The sequence below is a fragment of the Eretmochelys imbricata genome, chromosome 9 (assembly GCF_965152235.1).
Source record: "Eretmochelys imbricata isolate rEreImb1 chromosome 9, rEreImb1.hap1, whole genome shotgun sequence".
Lineage (NCBI taxonomy): Eukaryota > Metazoa > Chordata > Testudines > Cheloniidae > Eretmochelys > Eretmochelys imbricata.
The window spans coordinates 98,044,298-98,067,047 of NC_135580.1; the positions used below are offsets into that span (position 1 = coordinate 98,044,298).

Genomic DNA, 22,750 nt, shown 5'->3' on the forward strand with positions numbered 1-22,750 from the left:
GTGGGGTGGCAGATGAGGGACAACGATTTCTGTGAAGGGCGGGAGGAAGGGAATTCTTTGCTTGTAGCCAAGTATAGCCTTGCCAGCTGAAATCCATTTTCCTTCACATTCTGCCTGGATGGCCAGATTCCAAAGTATACTTCTATTGCGAGATAGAAGCTTGTAGATACTTAAGATGATCTCTTCTTCAGTCCCTTCTTCAAAACACAACCATTGTAGATGCAATTGCTTGAAGTTGGTTTGGTTCCTACTTTATAATATTAACCAAATATTTACCAGGTCCTTTGTCATACAAGCCACCTACTATTGGCATATAATTGGTACTTTATCTCCATTTTTTTAAGCCTACTTGACTGTAGGTGTTGCAGTCATCTTGATCAATCTGCTTTGTGTTCATGAAAAAATTGATGTGCTTTGTCCAAAATTGTTTTTTAAAGCTTGACAGTCAACTTTTTACAGCACAGCCATTTATGAATGAAATGGGGGAAGATATTAATTTTGATAAGTGAGGTTTTGGATAAGCAGGGGACTTCCTAATGCATTTAATACACGTCCAAAGACACGACCTTACATTGGAAATGTTGGGAAGTACACAAATTCAGCAGCTATTTCCACGATCTGTGACTGAAGGGGAAAAGAATTTATGGTTAATGTTGCTGTGCTATTTGCTATTTGTTGTGGCTCAACCACAATGATCTACTGAAACATTAGTATTTTTCTGTTTGTACCAGTCAGTCAATCAGAGGAACCAACACTTCTTGCTAAAGACTCCTCAGTCAGATTATGCACTTATTAAAAATTAATAAATGGTTTATTTTATATATATACACATGTGTTCCAAAAATTCTTTTTGTACAATTAAAATATCAAATTAGTGATCTGGTAACAATACTGTTCAAAATAATCTCTTTTGTATGAACATTAAAATACACGTTTTAAAAGCGTTTCCTTTTAGTGCTTCCAAAGCACAGCGTGTGCCAAGGCCACCTGAAGAATCTCCGTCCTCCTCACAGGATGAAAGAGAACTGAAGTCGGGGACCTGGGAAGCCTCAGGTGCACTTTCATAATGTCTGTAGACAAAACAGAAGAGAGTCTGAGGTAGATTGTTTAGTGACCATCAGGTGGTAACAGTCACAGGGCTGTCTTTAGCTTTCATTAACACAGAATAGCAGTTTCTTTACTCTGATTCAATCTACACTGAAACTCAAGTTTATAGGCATGGCTATCAGTTCCTGGGAACACGACCCTTGTCTCTGTGGTGGCAACATGCAATATTACCACGTGGGTGTTTTTGGGAGGTTTTTGAACACACAGGATCTTTCCAAAGAGTGCAGACAGTGTGCGTGTTTGACAGGCCCCATTTTTAATGCAACCTGCTGCCTACAGCACGTAAATGTCTATAATGACAATGTTCAAATGAGTAAATTCTCATCACCTGCAGGAGGGGCAGCAATGGTTATTTTCTTCAGCCTGTTGAGCGAATAGCACCCTCCACAGGAAAAAAGCCACACCTTTCATAGCAAATCCTTAAGGTTATAGCCCAGCTTCTGCCGACAGAGGTTCTTAAAGTTAAAGCTCCACTGCTTCTTCTCAGACTCTGACAGTAAAATGACTTGACTGCCAAGATGGTGAGGGCATCAGCCACGTCTTCCTTCATTCTTCTGTGGCACAGCAAACTCATCCCTGATCCGTGTGTCTTTTGCCGGTACACTGTTATCTACTGTGGACATGATTAACTCTGTTGGGTAGACTGCTGAACTCTATTTCCTCTAGTATTCTCTCTAAGTGTTGTATTAAGACCCGTTTTTTAAACCTAAGAAAGAGAGGGGGAGTAATTTAATTTTGGTTCAGCTCATATTAATTTTCCTTCCAAAATACAGTGACTTTCATATTAGTCACCCATTCAACATACAAATCACATTTCCAGAGCATCTCTGCATCTTCAGTCAGACATCTATTTTATATTTCTGACCTCATTATAGTACTTTAAATTAGAGATGGGCTCAAACTCAAACCCTGTTTCTTCAAGGACCCATTTCTACATTTTAAAAATCTACAGCACTACAGAGCTATGGTAAAATCAAGACAATCAATATTTTTTATGGAGTTACTTATTTTCTAAAAACAAAGTTCATTAAACGACCAATATTTTGGAATAGAAAAAAACAAGGTAATATTCTTGGAAAGTTTTGATTTTACTGCCATGTTCAATAAAAAAAATTAATCTGGGTTTTATATTCTATACAAACCTTGCTGCTTCCTTGATAGCAAATTCAATGAAATATTTCTGAACTTCCATAGGTCCTTGCACTTCCTCAAGAAGAGTGAAGATTTTTTCATAATCTAAAATAATCCAAACAGTTGTGTCAATCAAGAGTGCAGATTTAAGAAACTAATCTTTCAAATGTGACTTCAATAAAGATCATCATCCAAGAGAAGAAATGAGACTCATAACTTCGCACTTCTGCTATGTCTGAAAATATATGCAAGACTAAAGACAGAACAGTATTTTGTGTGCAGAAAGCGTTTGATAGCAAAAATTTAAAAGCTACTGAAGTACTGGTTGACTTCTAGTGCTGCACCTGAGAAGCTGACTTCCACTGGCTGTCACTGGGAAAAGTAGGATCCTGCAGTAAACTGGCCTGTTCTCACTTTATACACCACAAACTGTGCACATATGCCCAACTGCCAATGAGCTTCAACGCTAAATTGGAAAGGCCATCTCTGGGAGCACGTTTAACATTAGACTCGTGCAGGCGAGTTAAGATTCTTCCTTCAGAAGGTTCTCCATTTATGAAGCATTTGCCATGTAACCAAAATTTATGAAAGCTATTTTAGCCATTGCATGAAGATCACATGGCAGAACTGTGTAGCAGCTAGATTAGATCAGAAGTGAAACCAAAGACATCTTCCCTATTATTTAGCCATATTACAAAGCTACATATTTTGGCATGATTAACAGATCCAGAACTAGAACAGCAGGGGAATTACAAGTTGGGACCAGGGTGCATTGGCAGAGTCACAAGTAAACAGGCTTCTACAGCCTACCAACCTGACCCATGATTGGTTTAAGCCATTGCTACTGGTCTTTTCACTTTCATGAGTACTTCATGAGCTCTAAAATAAGAGGTTTTGGCAGAAGATTCATCATATATTAATATATGGTTTTAATCTAAGTCACCATTTACCGTGTGTAGCTTTGGTAACAGTATGATTAGACTGGCATCCTCTACCAAACAGGAAGCAAAGAAAACCCTGACTCAGCTACTCAGGTTCAATTTATTTTATATGTTAAAGATGGACTGAAATGCTTTTAAAAGCAAAAGGTTGCTTAAGATCTTACATCATTAACAGAATAAACATGTGTAACTTTTTGTGTGGCAGAAACCTCAATTTGCATAAGTGACAAAAAGACCCATTGAAAAATCCTCAGTTTGAGGAATTAGTAAGCAAACAATTACCAGAACCCAAGAATACTGCATTAAAGAGTCCTCTGTTATTTTAAATTACTGTATTTATCATAATTCACAACATATTAGTAAAAGGTTCTGCCGCATAATTTGGAGAGGTAATTCATTCTTAGTCAACTACAGCAGCATCCTGCTATTCAATCTTTGAAAAGTGGGAAGAGTACAAGTGCGTGAGAATCATAAGATATGCAGATCAGTGAAGTTCTATTGTTAACTTCAAATATACTATTCAAGTGCTTTTACCTCCACGACGTAAGCTCTGGAGCTGTTTTTGTCCTGCAAGGACAGCATAACCACAATCATCAAAAGAGGAGAGAGTTGCTTTTCCTCATAGGATTTTGGTGTTGGGGATATCACTAAATTTTTCATGGAAGCAGAACTATGAACTCAGCTCCTAGTAGATTTGTAAGATTCAAATCACTTCTTTTTAATCACCATTTATGCAGCAATTCCAAATCTAAGGGTATAAAACTGTATGTACTCTAAAGTAACGAATTCTATCTTTTAAGTAGACCATACCAAGATAGACATTTGAAACTTACTTCTTCCAGGTTTGCGAACCTCCTTCATCACTTTTATTTTGACATCAGCATTGTTTCCTTCCAACATAGTATGTGTTATTTGCAATGAGTTTGGCACAGTCCCAGAAGTGGACTCCACTACCATTTTTTGGTCATCAACAGGCATGCTGTAATTTAGAGGTCCTCTAACAAGTGCATTGGTGGCAGATTTGTGATCAAGTCCATCTTCACTTAAGCAATTGAATTCATCAGGCAAAGAGTCCAAGTCATTTGGTAGCAGATCATCTACCATAGCAGCAGGGATTGATGGAACCATTTGTGTAGACAATCCGTCAATTTGTTTGTCTAGTGACTGACAATTTTCGGCCTTCTTCCCTCCATTAGCATCTTGAACTACACTGCTGTTGGCATCTGTAAGTTAAATTATGCATCATAATCAGTTCATAATTAGCATTAAAAGCACCTACAGGAGATAGCATTTAAAACAAGAAATGGAAAGGATCTCTTTGGTCATCTAGTCTTATTTCCTTCACAGTGCAGCACTGTCCCAACATTGTCCTTTAAAAGGCTAGGAGTTTGTCTACATGTTAGGGTGAGGAAAACACGGTGTGAATGTACAGCACACTGGCCAGCTGTGTGGACCCTGTGACTTATTCAGTAAAAGTTCTGTAGTGCACTTTGATGTACTCCCTTAAGTAGCTGTGTAGACAAGCCCTAACTCAAAAGCAGTGGTTCCTGAACTGTGGGAAGTGACCCCCTGGGGGGGGCGCAGAGGAATATGGAGCGGTGGGGGGGAGCATGGTGCGGCCCAGGCCAGCCCCCACAGGGGCGGGGAGGGAGCACCATGCAGCCCCACTCTGCCACCAGCTTTGCTCTGGCCCCAGATCCCAGCTCTGCTCCCAGCTGCGGCTCGGGGCACAAGGAGGGGGTGGAGGCATGTGGACGGGGTGGGCGGAGTAAGGTAAAAAGCTTGGGGATCACTGCTCTGAAGTGATGGAATTTCCAACACTCCCCTTGGGAGACTATTCTACCATTTTACTCATCTCATGGGTTCAGAGATTCCAGGGCCAGAAGGCCACGTAATCATCTAGTCCAGGTGGCACCAACTCTTGGGGCGGGGGGGGGTGGGGGGCAGATGATGTTTAGGTTGGATATTAGGAAAAACTTTTTCACTAGGAGGATGGTGAAATACTGGAATGCATTACCTAGGGAGGTGGTGGAATCTCCTTCCTTAGATATTTTTAAGGTCAGGCTTGACAAAGCCCTGGCTGGGATGATTTAGTTGGGGATTGGTCCTGATTTGAGCAGGGGGCTAGACTAGATGACCTCCTGAGGTCCCTTCCAACCCTGATATTCTATAATTCTATGACCTTTGATAAATGGTTAATTACTCTCACCATTAAAAAAGTACATCTTATTTCCAGTCTGAATTTGTCTAGCTTCAACTTCCAGCGACTAGATTGTGTTAGACCTTTCTCTGCTAGAGTGAAGTGCCCATTGTTACATACCGAAGTGCCAATCGATACAGACTGAAATCAAGTCACCCCTTAATTGGGTTAAGCAAAATAGATTGAGCTCTTTGAGTCAATCTAAAGGCAGGTTTTCTCATCCTTTAAATCACTCTCATGGCTCTTCTCTGAGCCCTCTCCAGTTTATCAACATCCTACTTGAATTGTGGGTACCAGAATTGGACACAATATTCCAGCAATGGTTGTACCAGTGCCAAATAGAGAAAATAATCTCTATTCCTTGCTCTCAAGAAGTGCCTCCGCCACTCCTTCAAGACTGTAAGCTCTTTGGGGCAGGGACCATTTTTGGTTCTGTATTTGTACAGCACCTAGCACAGGGGTGGGCAAACTACGGCCCACAGGTCATGTCCGGCCTGTCAGGCCTTTTAATCTGGCCCTTGAGCTCCATCTGGGAAGCGGAGTCAGGGGTTTGTCCTGCTCCGGTGCTCCAGACAGGGAGTGGGGTCGGGGGCTTGCCGTGTGGCTCCCGGAAGCAGTGGCATGTCCCCCCTTCCAGCTCCTATGGGTAGGGGCAGCCAGGGGTTCTCCGCACATTGCCCCCGCCCCAAGCGCTGCCCCCCGCAGTTCCCATTGGCTGGGAACTATGGCCAATGGAAGCTATATGGGTGGCACCTGCGTACGGGGCAGCGCACAGAGCTGCACAGCTCACGCAGTGCCTCCACGTAGGAGCCATAAGGGGGCATGCCACTGCTTCTGGGAGCTTTGGGCGTGGCGCCTGCAGACGGGGCAGCACAGAGAGCCACCTAGCCATGCCTCTGCATAGGAGGCAGAGGGGGGACATGCTGCTGCTTCTGGGAGCTGCTTGAGGTAAGTGCCGCCAGGAGCCTGAGCCCCTTGCACGCCCCCAACCCCCTGCCCCAGCCCTGATCCCCCTCCCGCCCTCTGAATCCCTCAGTCCCAGCCCAGAGCACCCTCCTATACCCCAAACCCCTCATATCTCCAGCCTCACCCCAGAGCCCATCCCGTGAGCCAGAGCCCTCACCCACCCCCCAACCCCCCGCAGCCCAGCCCAGGGCCCCCTCCCACCCCTTGAACTCCTCATTTCTGGCCTGCACTCCCAGCCAGAGCCCCCATCCCGCCCACACTCCAACCCTCAATTTTGTGAGTATTCATGGCCTGCCATACAATTGCTATACCCAGATGTGGCCTTCAGGCCAAAAAGTTTGCCGACCCCTGATCTAGCACCATGGAGCTCTTAGGTGCCATAATAATAAATAAATACTTCGCCCTAAATTTCCCAATTTTATCTCCATAAAAGTATTCCTCCCCCTATTTGCTGTTTACACTCTCCTTGGTGATTTGTTCCTCCTTCCCTTTAAGAGTCACTTAGCCAAGCATGCACATATAATTTTAGTCTTTCCTCAAATCAATTCCTCAGAATAAATCTTTTCTACAGAGTAATGATCTGCAAGCTAATACATCACAATAGCATCTTGGGACCATTACAAAGGTATCAAACTTTAAATTGTACTTTCTATCTTCAGATCTTAGATGTCAGGAAAGAAGGAACACCGAATAAACAAATTAGTAGCCATCTGATGTCAAAAGAACAGACCTGGCCATTCTGAGGTTCCCCAATCTAAGTATACTTTGAATGTCACCAACATTCATACATTTTAAGGCCAGAAGGGACTATTATAAACTAGTCTGCCCTCTTATACAACGTAGGCCATATAATTTCACCCAGTAATTCCTGTATCAAGCTCATAACTTCTGGCTAAACTAGAGCACGTCTTTTAGAAAGACAGCAAGCAGTTTTCTTCTGTCTCAGCATGCTCAGCAGAAACGATAAAGCTGGAAGAAAAATATCATTTTTCATTAGGAAATTAACGCTCATTTTCACTGGTTTAGTTTTCATCCAAGTTTCCTATGAATTTTGTTTTGTTTCTTTTCCAAATGAAAAAGTTAAACCACAAATTTAACTGAAGAAAGATTGTTTGATTTTCCATTAGAAATTTTTCTGCACCAAAATTTGTTTTTCATTAAAAGCTATTTTTCATCAAAACTGCTTTAACAAAAAGATTTTGACCAGCTCTAATGATAGCCCACTTATTTACACCAACAGAGGACAAACTAAAATCTTCTCACTGAAATTAATTAAAACAAACACTTGTAAAAATGATGACATAACCCTTCTCCCCCTTTTACAAACTCATTTAGGTAGCCAATGGTTTCTTGCACTGGTACTTTCATCTGTAACCCAGGCAGGGTTCTGAACTGCAGTTCAGTGTACCTTTGTGACCTGGGATGGCTCTGAGATTAGGATAAGACGGTGATCCTGAAGGAGAGGGTGGTCCTTTCCCACCAACATGATTAGTTATAACAGGCGGTGACTGTGGTCTTCTCAACAGTGGCGACATACTGCGTCTTCTCTTTAGCGATGCTGGAGTGTTGGGGTCTCCTGGACGCTTAATTTTGTTCTGAGGCCCAGCGACAAATTCATCTGCTTCATCAATCATCATACCCTGAAAAGAGACCAGAAAGTTCTATTTGAAATAGAGATTTTCCACTGATATAACTAGAGTAAGCCTCCTCAACTCAGCTGGCTTTTAGCTGTCTGAAAACACAATGCCAACATGTCTAATATAAGGTGCAGTGTTTCAAATGCACACCAGCTTAGAACGGAAAGCACTTACAAATGCAAATAAAGCAGGAATGTTGCTCCTCCCTACCTTCTTATCCTGTTTGAAAGGATTGCCAAATGTATGAAGCCTTTTCGGTTGGTCTGGATCAATCTCCCGAAGGGGAGAAGGCATCATCTTCAGGTATTCCTGGTAATTTCCCATTTGAGCAACAGGAACGCTGTGAAGGCAGTCTACAGTGGAACAGCATAGCATTACTTAGTCTATTTTAAAACCAAGATGATGTAAAGAACATACACATTTTAAATTCCTAGTGTTAACTCTTATGTATTCTTATGGGGCACTACGGGGCTGATGATTGATATGGAGCACTAGGAATGATATGGCTGTCAAAGAGCTACATTTATTACTTGATTTGGACAGAAGGGATGAAGAGAAATAATTCAAATAACTTTTATCCCAACCTCATCCTTTCCAGCCCCCACTGTGACGTGCCCTGAGCACCAGCTTTAAGGAGGGCTGCGGTAGGCAAATAGGAAATAGCATGCCCATCCCAGCCTCAGGCACTGACACACAAAAAAAAAACCAAAACAACACACTTCTTTGCCACAGAGCTCTCCCTGAAGCCTGTGTTTAAAATTTAAAGCAAGCACTGAATTCTCCTCCAGGTTAAAAGCCGAAGTATCCCTTTTGAATCCACTCCCCAGCAAGAAGACAGGTGTTCTGAACAGCATCCGAGTGACCCACACACCATGCACAGACAGACACGTCTGGAGCACAACGACTCACTTCAGCATAACCCCAGTGCAGTTGTTCACTGTTAGCAAGAGAAAGGTAACTATTTACCTTCATCCTGTCCAAGGATAAGCTTGTGTGTTTTCAGCAGGTTGGTTCTCATTCTAGTTAGCTGATCTAAAAGACTGCGACGAGGAATATCATAAGCATTTCTGAATGCCTGTGGCTTCAAATCCTAGTTTTAAACAAAGCATACACATTTCAATTAAGCCAACCATTTTCATCTACAGAGAGAACATACAGTGGAGGATTTTAACTATGTATAAAAATTATGAAGTATGACTTCTTCATAGATGGATAGAATGTACTCTCATACGCTGCTCGCTTTAGCGATCTCTACAGGACACATTTCAGCTCTCTCACTAGCGTTCTCAGCTCCACTGAACTAACCACCATGAAAACTCCGGAACCACCAGATGTATCTTTCTGCAAAGACTGTCACTTTAAGATGATTAGTCTTTGTTCATTTATACTTTCAAAACAGACCCACAAAGCATCTGCAGAAAAACATTATCTATTTTTCTATCCACATGTATGCCTAAACTGTGATATCAGTAACTTCTTAATTCCTTTTACTATAAACAGAAGTTTAAGAGCAATTACTTTATGTGAGAGACAAGCACAAGGAGACAATTGACATGCACACCCACAGTATAATGTTTACCTTGTTTAAGAGTCCTATATGGAAGCCAGCAAATTCTTTAACATTCATTTCAGCCAGTCTCAATGGAGAGTCACCAGTGATCCCTTGTAGCAGCTGCTTAAAATCCCTGCTATGAACCAGGGAGAGGCCACTGGAGTGATTTTTCACTTTAATTCCAGTCTCTTGTGGCACTTTCTTACCCACCGAACCTATTATCCTCTCCGACTCAATTTTTGTCTAAAACGGAATTACATGGTGTTAGAGAAAATCAATAAGTATAAGTATAAAATTCTCAGTTACTTTAAGAGGTCAACAGAGTTATAGTTTGACTCCCAACTGCTCGAGGAATTGAGAATTACATGTCCAGAGAGAGTCAGTTTCTAGGCAACCATGCCCCACTATGCCAACACAGAAAATTTCTGCTTTTAGCTAGTGCTACGGGAGTAGCGGGGTTACACAACACTACTAGTTTTGCTGAAAGTCCAGCAGCAACAAAAAGGAAGGAATTAACTGAGGCATTTTTCTTTAAGGGAAAAATCTGAGTTGAAGTTAGAACACATTGTGATACTAGTATTTAAGATAGCAGAATTATCCCGCCTCAAAAACTATATGGTTTCAGACTTTTGGGGTTGCTTGACAACTTATTTTAAGTAAAGTTCACTATACAGGGACAAGAAGACTGAAAAAAATCATAATTCCATCATAATTCATTAAGAGTTCTTCCCTAATTTTAAAGGACAAAGCAAGTACACAGCATCTCAGACATTAGCTGCCTTTATTCCAATGTCAATATAATGCACATTTTTATCTGAGTCATCTGTTGTGATTTCTGTGAACATTACAATAATATCCTCAAGCCATTCTGATCCTATACACCAAGTACATAATAAGAATTTGTATAAACCCTCATAAAAAATCCACCAGATGATTGAACATTCGCTAGATGTAAATACATGTGAGAAGCCTGCTTGTAACTGTTCGTTTTTTGAGGTGGAGGGGTTTTTGTTAGATGTAAAACTGCATTACTTCCCCAACACTGACCATAGGTTTTTAAATTACCTATTGCTAAATAATCTGATACTATTAGAATAATACCAAAAGATGCTGAGTAACAGCTCACTCTATTGGACAATGGGAAGATAAAGGGCCTCTCAGAGAAGGGGACTGGGGAGCAAGACATCACAGGGAAAGTGTTTTCTCCATGCTGAACTTTCAAGAAAGAACTGAAGATACAGATTTGCTTTGCTTAGTGTTCTGTCTCTCTCTCACACTCACACACACGATGGGAATGGGGCTGAATGGGGGGGAGGAAAGGGGGAAGCCAGATGATCCTGCCTCTTGTAAAATTCTTCTTTTAATATTAACTTTCAGACAAGAGCGCTATTCCGTATGGCCAAACTTTAAACATTTTAGTAATGCACATCCAGAATAGACACTTACGGCCTCAGTCTCCAATGGAGGCACAGTTTAAAGTGGCTAAGAACAAACAACTTATTTTAGCCAGAGTGAATATCAGTAGTAGAAATACCAAGTCTAGTTGGCAACAGTCTTTAGAGCAGAAATCAAACAGGTGCTTTAAAAGGTAGCTGGAAAAAAAAACAAAAACCTCTCCTTCCCATCCCACTCTACTACATATAGAAGCCACAGTGACTGGCTCCAAAATGGTTCAGGGGTTCATCCATATAGCTATAAAGTATGATACAACACCGGAAAACCCCATAGAGATTAATTGATTTATAATCTGACCACAAAACTAAATAATAATCAATGCACTTCTAATTGCAAAGGTTTTATCAATACTACCTGTTGGCTGAGTTTTTTAAGGTAAGAGATAACACTGTAACTAAGTCCACAATCTAAATTATCTGATATCAGATTTGGAGCTCCCATCATCCTTAGGGCTTTCTTTAATGGCTATAAGGAAAACAAAATACACAACATTAAGAGAATAAATCTTAAAAAAAAAAAGTTTTAAAAAATAAAGTATAGGGAACTAGGGCACTTGGTTTAGTGCTCTAGCTTTTTGCTTTTCGAAACTAGAATTCAAGTCTATTCAAGTAACATGTGTGATGAGTTGGGTGGTCTAGCTAGCTTCCAGTGGGCTTTATGCCACATTACCAGCATACCATGCAATATGGCACCACGGGCACTTTTCACTCAAAGGCTCAGTACTAGAATAGCCGGGATGATGCAAGTCCACACAGAGGTGCATTGCCCAAGCTACGTACAAAAGCTTATGTTGTCTACACCCTCATCTGTCTGGTCGGGCCAGTTCTGTTGGTATCACTTTCTTGAGGACTAGGAATTCACACACATTAATAACTGTAAACAGTAATCTGCACACTCTTTAACTACAAAGGTAGTCTAATATTCACTTTTAACAAAGCAATTTAATCTAAAGTACATTTTCAGATTGGCACAATTTTGCAATAGAAATTTAAAATTAATCTTAAAATGTTTACTGTTGCTAGTAGCACAGAACAAGTTTGGGAATTTAAAAAAAAAAAAAAAAAAAATACTATCCTTGACACACACACAAAGCAAACACAAAAGGTTTACTAACTAAAGGTTCATAGTTAGTGCTCAAAATTTAGGAAAAATGGGACAAAGAGTCCAGTTACCAGCCACCAATACTTCTACAAATGAAATATGAAAAAATACATACCAATAAGTAGTAAGGAGGCATTGTTTTTAAATAGCTGTCAAAAGCCTGTCGCCACTTCAGATTTGGCTTAAGTTTGTGAACCTTAAACAAGTCATCTGTAACAGAGAAAACAAGATTTGATTACACAGCCCCAACACTAACTTTTTGAACAACACTGCAATAAGTCAGTTTTCCTGGGGGAGTTTTCCAGGGGGCTTCCCCACAACAATTGCCCTTAATCTTAGATTCAAAGGGTTTGCATCCCCCATACTAGCTACAGTTTTGACACCGGAAACCATGCCTGGTATTATTACAGCAACCTTACAGTGGATATGATCTCACAAGCAAACTAAACAGGACTGTTTAAATACTGCACACAACTATCAACTGGAGGAAGGGAGAAAATATATGCATCACAGCAGTTTTATCTTCCTCAGGCTCTTTATCAGAATTCCTCAATAAAAGTAAGGATTCCCCATAACAGATCAAACCAATCCACATTAACCATGGCTGTTTCTCATATTTCAAGAAGCTTTCATGCATCTGATCTATACTAAAAGTTCAATCTTGACTTGTGATAAACTGAAAGATATGGAATTGTGGCTACATATCAGAGCAGGAGCAAGCCCTACGACATATTTATTTGCTGTACTGCTGGACAGGTTATAATTTGTAATCACTATCTCCAAACATTTGCTATTGAAGGGTATGTAGAGTTCAAAATTCTTGTGTTGTTCTGGATTAGTCCATATACTGCATTATCATTTCCTGACCTTCCACTTTATCAATTTGTGATTTCATAATCTCTGCTCAGCAGGGCTGCAGAACACTGGCAGAAAGGAAGCTAGAGAGTTTGGAGGAGATGGGGAACGGACATCCAGTAGGAGGTTGGGCAGGGCTACAGGGACATGTACAGGAGAAGGTTGTAAGAAGAAAAGACATGGCAGGGAAAGCGTTTTCTCCTTGCTGAACTTTCAGGAAGATCTATCTGAAGAGGCAGATTTTACTTGCTCAGTGCTCTACATAAATGGAACAGATGTTTCAACATTTTCTATCTTCTCACACTCAAGCCCATCTTAACTACAGGTATTTTCCAATCTAAATGAATTCTGTATCAAACAAAAAAATACCCCACTACAGCTGCTTTAGTTACTCTATTTTCTGGCCTGAAGCAAATGGGGTGAGTGTTTCCGAGGCGTTAAAGCTCCCTTTTAATCTGAACACATTTAATAATTGGCAGTATTATCTAATTAGATCTGTGAGAACTTCTTATGCTTGGATATCTGTGATTTATTACAAATACAAAACAATCCTTTTTTGTTATATTGTAAAGAAGCCTGTTAATGTTTATATGTACTTAATTATTTCATAGTGATATTCTGATGTTTCAAATAAACTTAACCATACCGTTCTTTTATATGAACTCAATGTCCTGGTGGTATGCAAGTTATGAAAACAAGAGATTCTTTCAGGAGTTGCTGTCTGCAGTACAGATGTCACTATATATTTTATTGCATATGCACACACACAGCTAAATTAATGAAGAGACAAAAAAACTGAAAAAGCATTCAGTGTTGTGACATCAAAGTTGTAGTGTGAAACATCGGCCACAATAAGCCAATGATATATTTTATTACTGGTTTAGTTCCTTTCTATAAAGGAGTCTATTTTAGAATATAAAGTACATGTAGCTTAATGGTGTAACCGTTCATAAATAGTATGATTAATATTTACAATATGCATTGGCTCAGCTAGTTATGGGTACCCATACTAGCGCATGTTTGCAATCTGAGAATTTCGATGTTTGGATACCAGAGTTGCAAAATGCTGTTTCAACAAGATTGTGTGAAATGTAAACAGAGCTTTGACACAGACATTTAAGAGTGGCTGCAGAACCTTCATTCTGTTTACACTCAGGGCCTCGCAGACAGGGTTGCCAACAACAGTGCAGAGTGGACAGCCAGTGTAACAATTCCTACCCTCCAAATGAGAAAGAAAATGGCTACAAGTTTCAGGCAGGACATAAGAGTTGGTCTCTATCCCTCCCTTCCCCTTAGATTTCAAGGAAGGACAGGGCAGGGTAAATCAGTTACAAGAGAAAGTTCCAACATCTGGGTTAAATTAATTGTTTTGGCCTTTATCTTAGACCAATTTAAGGCAAGAAGAGTTCCAATATAATTAGTTTGTTCATAATTGCGATAAGGGGAGAAGTAAGCTCTGGGCTGCTAAAAATTCATGACAATTTTGCTGGTGTGAAATTATCTGAATTTCTACATGCTCATATTTCAAGCCAGTAGTTACAGCTTTTAAGCCTCTGAAATGTACTCTGCCATGGTGCTCGGTCAGGGCAGTATGCCAGCCTCTATGTAAAGAAACTTCACATCAATTTAGTTATACCATTCCTTTCATAAAAGGATACTGTCAAGCACTTAAGGGTCACAATTTAAGATTTATTATCAACAAAAAGATTTTAAGCCAACCCTATTCATCATATTTGTTTTAAAGATATGTCACATTTGTCTTCAGCTATTCTCCTGCAGACAGTGGGCCAGAACCTGCAGAATGCTGAATACCCTCTGTTTTCTGAGTCAGTGGGATCTGAGGGCACTGAATATTTTACAAGAGGGGCTTAGAACCTTAGGATGGGTTCACATGTTTGCAAGCTAATACTATAATAATTCGAGAGACCCAAGTGTAACTAGGGACTGACTGCAAACATAGATGAAACTGACCAGTCTGTTTTCTTTACCAGCTTTAGACAAGGTTTAAAAAACAAAACACCCAACCCAGCAAATGGTGAATAGCAAATTAGAAAATTTTAAAATTCTGTGTTAGTAACAGATCAGGAAGCTGGTTTACTTTTAACTCAAGAACGTGGCAAAAAAAGTCAACACAGTTTTAATTATACAGTAGGATCCCAATTATCTGGGCAGCCTGTGTGACAGCAAGTTTGTTCCGATAACAAGTTTGCATAATCTGAAGTTAATATAAAAATGTTTTAACAGATTAATTAATGTAAAAAGGAAAAACACTGCATCCATTATTAGTCTGTTACGTTCTGTTCAATTACACCTGTGAAAGCGTGACTTTGTTCCCCTCTAGCAACTAATCTATGTATAGACATTTATGCGCCTTTTACTGCCTTCGAGCTAATGGACATAGTCCTTTAGTTTATGCAGTAGAGGCTCATGATTTTACATCCAAAGATCATGGCATGCTCATCCCCACAGACAGTCCAGTCAAGGGCACTGTTATATAAGTATGGAATAATCCATCATAGAGGTGCTCCCTATTCCCATTAGTGTAAAAGCAGTATCTGACTGTGATACTATGCAAGAACAGTTCATTTAGCTTGCAGGGGGAGAAAAGGGCAAGTTTTGGATTTTCAAATATAAAATCACCTCTTGAAATTTCTCAAAAAGTCTGTGGGAGCATCATCTGAGCTGGTCCAAGTCACAGGCTCTCCACAGAAAACCTACATTTTCTAAACCACTCAGTTTCGAGTGCGTGTAAGCACAAATGTGGGGGTTGAATTGATTTCCTTCTGGCAAATTTTCTTATTATCTGCTATTTCCCCATTACCTCCAATGACTCTTCAGAAGAATATCCATGACCCTGTTCTCTCATCAAAGCTAGCCCTCCACATTAGTGCCTCAGTGACTAGGATCAGTCAGGAAAGAGTTGTTTAAATTGCTCAGCCAAGATAGCACCCTAGATTTCATCAATATCCTTGATCTTTGCTGTGTTCCAATTTTAAATCCCTGGCTTCATTTATGCTTTATGGCTTTGGCTTTTCAATTAGCCTGCTCTTCTGCAGACATGGGACGAGATCTGTAAGTGCAATGGCGTTAATGATTCCATTTAAGAGATGGTGTTTCTTTGTTAGGAGAAGACATCTGGAAACTGGTGTAAGAAATTACCAAGAGAAACAGTTGCTAAGCATAGGTCAGTCATAGGATTAAAGTTCTGATGTATCAGAAAACATGACAATTCCATCCCCGGGCCCAATACATGTAATATCATGGTACACCAGAGACCTATTCAGGAGCAGAAATACCTTCAGAGGCAGATTTTTTTATTTTATTGTCAGGTGAAACTTAGAGAAGCAACAGACGAGGATTGTGCTTGCTATTCTGGTGTTCTTCTGGGGTTCAGATTGGACAGCCTGCCAAGTTAGAACATTATGATTCTCTGGCATTCAGTACAAGGAGGAGATAGAGTATGCATGTGCCAGATGCACTAGTACATCCCACATGGTCACTCTTTGGCTTTGTAAAAGCCAGGGTTTCCTTTTCTGAACCACAGACCAGAGTTCTGTCAGCCAGACACCAATACTATTAACTTGCCCAGATCAGACCATCACACTGGACTGTTTGGCTCCACTCTCCAATAAATGGCCACACCTTTCAGTTGCACCCACTGGTTCCCTGCAAAGCTTCAGATTCCTGAGTCCATGTCTTAAAATTGAGACAAACATCCCTTGCCACGAATAAGCCCCTATATATTGCCTATCATCAGGTGCAACTGAAGCATGCACACTCTTTAAGCTGGGGACCAGATATAGAATCCACATTTTGGCTCCTGAGAAGCAAAAAAAGATAAGCTGTCAAGTCTCTAACTGTGGTACGATTTTACATCTTCTAGTCATTGGTCCCAGCAATTCACTTCACCAACTTGGCAAAATCTTCCATTTTCTTTAGCGTTCTTAACACTGGTATTCACAGGCTTCCTCATGCCATACTTGCTCTGCCTCATTTTCAGGCCTGTCTGCTGTGTTCCAGGATGTCAAATTAAAACCTTCCCTTACCCACCAATGGAACAGTGGGAATAAACGAATGCAAGAAAGAATAGTCTTGTAAGCAACTAACAACACTTAAAACACACAAGTTCTTGAAAACTTCTTGACAGACCAGGGGGCCAATAAATTAGATAGGGTGGTTATCTTCTTGTACGGTACAATTTCCTCCCCTCCCCGCAATCGTGGAAAAAAGGGGAGGGGGCAAATTTATCTGCATTCCACCCTGAGCATCAATGTTTGTCTCATTCCCCAGATGCAGAGCTCTTCCAACAGAATGGTGGACACAGGAAACATTAAAATAGCTCTTAGAGCAACAAGAGAAGTCGTGGGTGACTAGAGCAAGTTACTCTTCCTTCTCCCCTGTAGAACATCAAAACCCTGCTGATCAGAAAAAGGAAAGACTGGTTTATGCAATCAAACCAGTCTTCTTTCTGTTTTTTTAAATACAAAAACCCCACATATCAAAGATGTCAAGTATCTTTACAAGTGTCTTTGGAAAGATTTACGAGTGTACTGTCAGTTGGTAAGTATTTGGCAATTTCTCCCATTGATCTGAGGATATAAATTCAGCAAAAAAGGCTTCGTTTTAGGTTCATGCAGAATGGTCACGGAACCTAATTTCACCAAGTCTCCCATTCCATGGATGGAAGTGTTCAAAACAGCTCAAGATACATACACTGGATATGCCATCACTGTACCTCCGTGGTAAACATCCTGTTTACGACTCATGCATTTGAAAAGCCCCACCCTGTCATTTAAACAGCACCATGCAGTTTAAATTTTACAGATAAGGTACACCACGTGCTTGAGGTAGTGAGCAGCAGAAGAGCACTGCACATGTTGCAGAGGCGCCTCTCGCACATTCCTGTTTTCCACACATAATGGGAAGACTTTTCACCTCTCAAAATAGGGTGGGGGAAGAAGTGGCAGATCAAAATGACTACACCAAGTTTATTTGTATCCACTGATGGCCTCAGCTGGACTAGCAGATCTGCAATAGAAGTGGCAGTTCATCTGATTTGGTAGCAACCAGCTCTCAGAAAGCGAGCGTTTTTAGACTGAACTGCAAGTCCTAGGTGTTGGAATCAATATCAGGCTGACATACAAGCCATGAGTTAATGTTTTCAACTAAGAGAAGTGCTGATTTGCTGGTGGATTATGATGAGGTGATAAGGTGTATTAGGAATATAAACAAACAAACATTCTTGCACCTTTTTCTTGCCAGAATAATGTATGTGACTGTTCCATATAATACGAGAAATAATGTTTTAAAGTTCAATATTTCTTATCCTAAATCTTCACTGTTATTTTGTATAATTTTTAAAACACACTGGCTCTATAAATGAAAGAAACAATAGCACCTGGGAAGCAATTCCCTCTGCCATTAGCATTTTGCCATGGGAACCAAAGTCTTTACACTATAGCTATTACAGGACCTATTCATGCACCACTTCTCTCGTATCATCTCGCCTGTGGAAAGCAAGCTCATCATGAAAATGAAACATTTCGTCCTCGAGGGGAAATGCTGGCTGCTTCGTTGCTCTAGACCTGCTTGATGGTTGCTACTCTAAATTGCAGTAGTTGACTTCTCTCTCACTAACACCCCTAAAAAGTCCTGCATCTGACCTTCCAGCCAAAAGTAGGATGCCACAAGAGCAACTGCAAAAAAATGGAGATACCACAGCCTACATGAGGGAAAAGAATGGAGGTTGAAGCTTACTCCAGGTTAAGGAAGAGGCTACGTGTCTAGGAGGTGAACAGCATCAAACATGCACTGGAAGCAGGTAGCTCTCCTCCTCTGCTGGAGAGAAAAAAAAAGGGAGAGGGGGTATGAAAATCCTCTCCTCCCAAATTATATTTAAGAGTTTGCAACATTCTATACTCTCTGATCTCCATTATTTTAACCAATAAATTTTAGGCAGCACATTAGCCAACCTTATTTTTATGCTGTTAAACTGTCCGATGTACTGTATTACCTACCTAGCAGAGGAAGTAAAGCAGGATAGTTGTAAGGCATCACAAAGAGGTTTACACAGGTTAAAGTAGTGCTTGCTTTTAAATACCCAAATGGATGGCCAAGTTCACTGTATTTTCCACTGTTACTCACAAATACCTGATAAAGAACATAAGAACACTGTTATATTTAAAACAAAACATTCTAAGAAGTTGCACATTTATCAGAATAAGTGCAATCTGATTTTTGACTCTTTTTAAAGGGGAGAAGGGGAAAACGCTAGAAAATTGCCGAGTTTGATTTTACCTGTGTACATACAACTGGACATGCACTTAGACTTGTAAATTACATACATTAGAGGTGCAAAGATACTTAGTCATTTAGTCTATCCCAGCAGGGTGGGATTGCTCTCCAGAGCATATTTTCTAGTGATTTGTCGACACTATATTTAATTACTCAAGGGAAGTAATGGACGCTCCATTGCTTGACACCATTTAACAGGCTATACCTGATCTCTGTTGCAGGTAGGTTTTTCTAATAATTTGATTTATAAAGTTATCTCCCTAAAACACATGCACAATTGATAAAAAGCCTGATTTTTCATTCTTCAATACATTGACACAAACTCTCAAACTAAGGAGATATTGCCAATTTGTAAACATGAGAGTTAATCAGAGCATTAATCCTCGGAAGACTGATTATTAAGATACGAACTTCTCTTAAATTTGGAGGATGCCAATATTCTAGAGGTTGTAACCATGACCTGGAGTACTAAGTTTGAGAAACAGACACTCTCTATTAGTGGCAATATACAGAAGTACAAGAAAATCCCATTTAGAATGTACTATTTACACTTACAGGGACACAGTCAACAAAAATCACTTTTTTCTGCAGATTTGTCTACTGATGTTACAAGAAACACTTAAGGTTGTTGTAAATGAAAAAAAAAAAATCCACTATTTTTCCAGGTTTTTTAACTTTTGTGCATTCGACAGCACTTGAGTATAGTTTGTCAAATAGTTCCTACTGTAATTAGTCATTTTCCCTCGTCTGAGTGGGTCTTTCACACAACTTGGAAAAGAAAAGCCGTTTAAATAAACTAGAGAGATTCATTCACAAAATTTGTCAGGGGGACTGAGGGGCAGATGAGATAGCCAAGCATGCTTTAAAGCCATTATTTGGAATTCACTGGATTGACTGCATTCCCTCAGTTTTTTTCTAAGCAACACTGTGATTTATTTTACTGTTGATTACACTTCAAAATTACTTTTACCATTTATTTGTAAGTTAGAGATTTTAACATCTCTCTGCACTTCCATGTGGTTTCCAAATTCTTTCTAGGTAATGAAATGGTCCCAAATTACCACAGTACCTCACGTATATTAAATGAATTCATCTTCACAACAGATCCCTGTGAGGGAGGAGAATCCCATTTACAGAGAGGGAACTAAAGCACACATAAATTAAGGACTTGTCTACACTACAGGGACTATAGTGGCATAGCTACAGCACCGCAGCTATGCCAGAATAACCCTGTAGCATAGATGCCGCCCACGCTGACACACAGGTTTTCCCTGCACAACAGTAGCTAGGTCAACAAAAGGCATTCATCCATGGATCTAGCTGCATCAAACACTGAAGGTGAAGTCGGCATAGCTACAATACTCAAGGTGCACCAGAGCTATATCGTCCTAAATTCTAAGACCTGGTGAACACCAGTATCTCTCAACTTTTTATACCAGGGACTGGCTTTGCTGCCTTCCTGAACTGTGTCAGGCATCTCAGGGACCAGTGACGTTCCAGTCACCCATGTAGTTGCGCCACTTGCAGCACTGTAAGTGTAGACAAGCCCTAAATGTAGACTGGGTCTAAGGGACTCGCCACAGGCCACGCAGAAGAAGCCTGTGACAAAGCCTCCACAGGACCAATCCAGTGCATTAAGCATGAGGTATGAATTGGATGGGAGAAGTTAAAACCACTACTTACCACACAGTACATTAGAATTTGTGTCACTTAAATAACATCTAAGAGTTCTAATAGAAATCAATAATCTCTTTCTTTTCCAACACGCAAAGGACAAGTTGCATTTCATCTGAGTGTGGAACCTGGGGGACACATTTGCCACTGAAATGCTATGACTTCAAAACAAAACTAAATGAATGGATGAAGCCTGTAGTGGCATCACCTCTTCAAAGGCTTGAAAAATCTAGTCAGAATTGAAAGGCAATTGGCATCTTTACATATTTCCTCAACTCAATTCAGCAGAACAGTGTAACAGACATACCTCTTGCCTTCTTGCAGGTTTACACAGATTAACGTAGCACTACCTAGGGATTCCTATTGACTTTATAATAATCAAATAAAGGCAAATACCTGCCAGCAGGCATGGGGAGACTTTCGTTCCAAGATGTACTGCGTTAAGGGCGAAGGTTCAAGTTCATATTTGTCAAAAGGAAGCTTGTCTATTACCATTGGCTCACAATCTACACAGGAGAACCTCACAACAGGATGAGCTGTGCGTGGCGGCTAAGAGAAGGAAGAAAAAAGATTCATGACTTAGAGTCCACCAACTGCCTGATGTTAAAGATAATCAGGTTAATTCTTTAATGCTAGTAACTGCCACCCAGAAATTTGCTTCTTTTTTTTTTATTTAATATAGCTCCAATCTAAGATACTATTTTAAAGTATTCCACTTTTGATACGTTCTTTTTAATAAATCAAATCAAGCTGTATTACTAAACACAGATGAATAAAATCATTTAGTAAACAAACAGCTGACATGCAGTAATGCACCTCCTCCCTACACACCCTTTATTCCTCACTAGCCTTCAACACTTAAAAAAACCAAGTTAATCATCAAGTTTTGACAATAGCAGAAGGTGAAATTCCTACCATGTGATCCAGATGAATCAAGATAATGGACTATTAACTAAATCATTCACAAGTTATTGAACAACATTGGCACACTATTCCCTCCTAACCCACAAGGGGGGGAAAATGTAGTTAATATTAAAAATTTTTAAATATTTCAAGTCCTAAATCCCAGTCAATCCACAAAGTGCACAAATACATGATTTAAAGAAAACCTGAACTCTTTCTCTCAGCCTGCTGTTCACAGAAATCCGTGTTTGAGAGCGTATCCGCTTGGCTAATACGATTGCTCAAAATGTTCCCTAGTGATTGATTCCCCCCCCCACCCACAAGGAAAAACTAGTACCTTGAGCAAATCGCACAAGTGCAGAAACATAACGTGCCCACTTCGAAGGGATAGATTATGAAAAAAAGGCTGCTAGGTCAAGCCAATAACCAACAAAATGACTGAATGTTTCAGAAAAGAGCAAGCACATGCTGCATGTTCCCACGATTATCTAGAGGATGCAATTATTTGCTTCCTTCCCTGCCACAATTTGCCCTGCTAGGAAGAGAAGAATCATATACATGGAGTCCTGCTATGTACCAGGAAGAGCGATTCCACAAAAAGGAACATCAAAAATGCACTACATCTTCTAACCCCCTTTGTTGAGATAGTTTAAGACTCCATGGCTCTACTTTCTACTCCCATTTTTAAAAAACACTTTAAATAATTTAGTTCAAAGTATAATTTTGACTCAATATTTTAAAAACTTCATTTCCACAGTCGCAAAATGCAAAGATATTGAATTAAAACTTGATTGATGCAATATTTAAAAACTATTAGAAGAACTAGTTTACTGAATGGAAAATTTATTGCAATAAACTTTCCGGATCCAGAAGTGATGTGGGATGCAATTTCTAGACTTGTCTTCACCAATCAGCATCATGGAGAGTCAATTCA

General features: G+C 40.1%; 1 protein-coding gene across 6 annotated transcripts in view; it reads right to left on the reverse strand.

Moving 5' to 3' along the window:
* Positions 1-800: 800 nt before the first annotated feature.
* The window catches only part of LOC144269914 (integrator complex subunit 6-like), a 52,683-nt gene continuing 30,733 nt past the window's right edge, over positions 801-22,750 (reverse strand). The window contains exons 8-19 of one of the 6 annotated variants that reach the window (XM_077825970.1): positions 21,310-21,462; positions 18,963-19,095; positions 12,206-12,300; positions 11,344-11,454; positions 9,562-9,777; positions 8,949-9,072; positions 8,193-8,335; positions 7,754-7,985; positions 4,013-4,402; positions 2,250-2,343; positions 1,512-1,813; positions 801-1,070 (exon numbers count right to left, since the gene is read on the reverse strand). In XM_077825970.1, the coding sequence (XP_077682096.1) occupies positions 1,714-1,813; positions 2,250-2,343; positions 4,013-4,402; positions 7,754-7,985; positions 8,193-8,335; positions 8,949-9,072; positions 9,562-9,777; positions 11,344-11,454; positions 12,206-12,300; positions 18,963-19,095; positions 21,310-21,462 (1,791 nt within the window). In that variant the 3' untranslated portion in view covers positions 801-1,070; positions 1,512-1,713. Of the gene's footprint in view, positions 1,071-1,435; positions 1,814-2,249; positions 2,344-4,012; positions 4,403-7,753; positions 7,986-8,192; positions 8,336-8,948; positions 9,073-9,561; positions 9,778-11,343; positions 11,455-12,205; positions 12,301-18,702; positions 18,784-18,962; positions 19,096-21,309; positions 21,463-22,750 lie in introns of those variants that run through there. The other 5 variants (XM_077825969.1, XM_077825971.1, XM_077825973.1 and 2 more) reach the window with 5 other exon arrangements.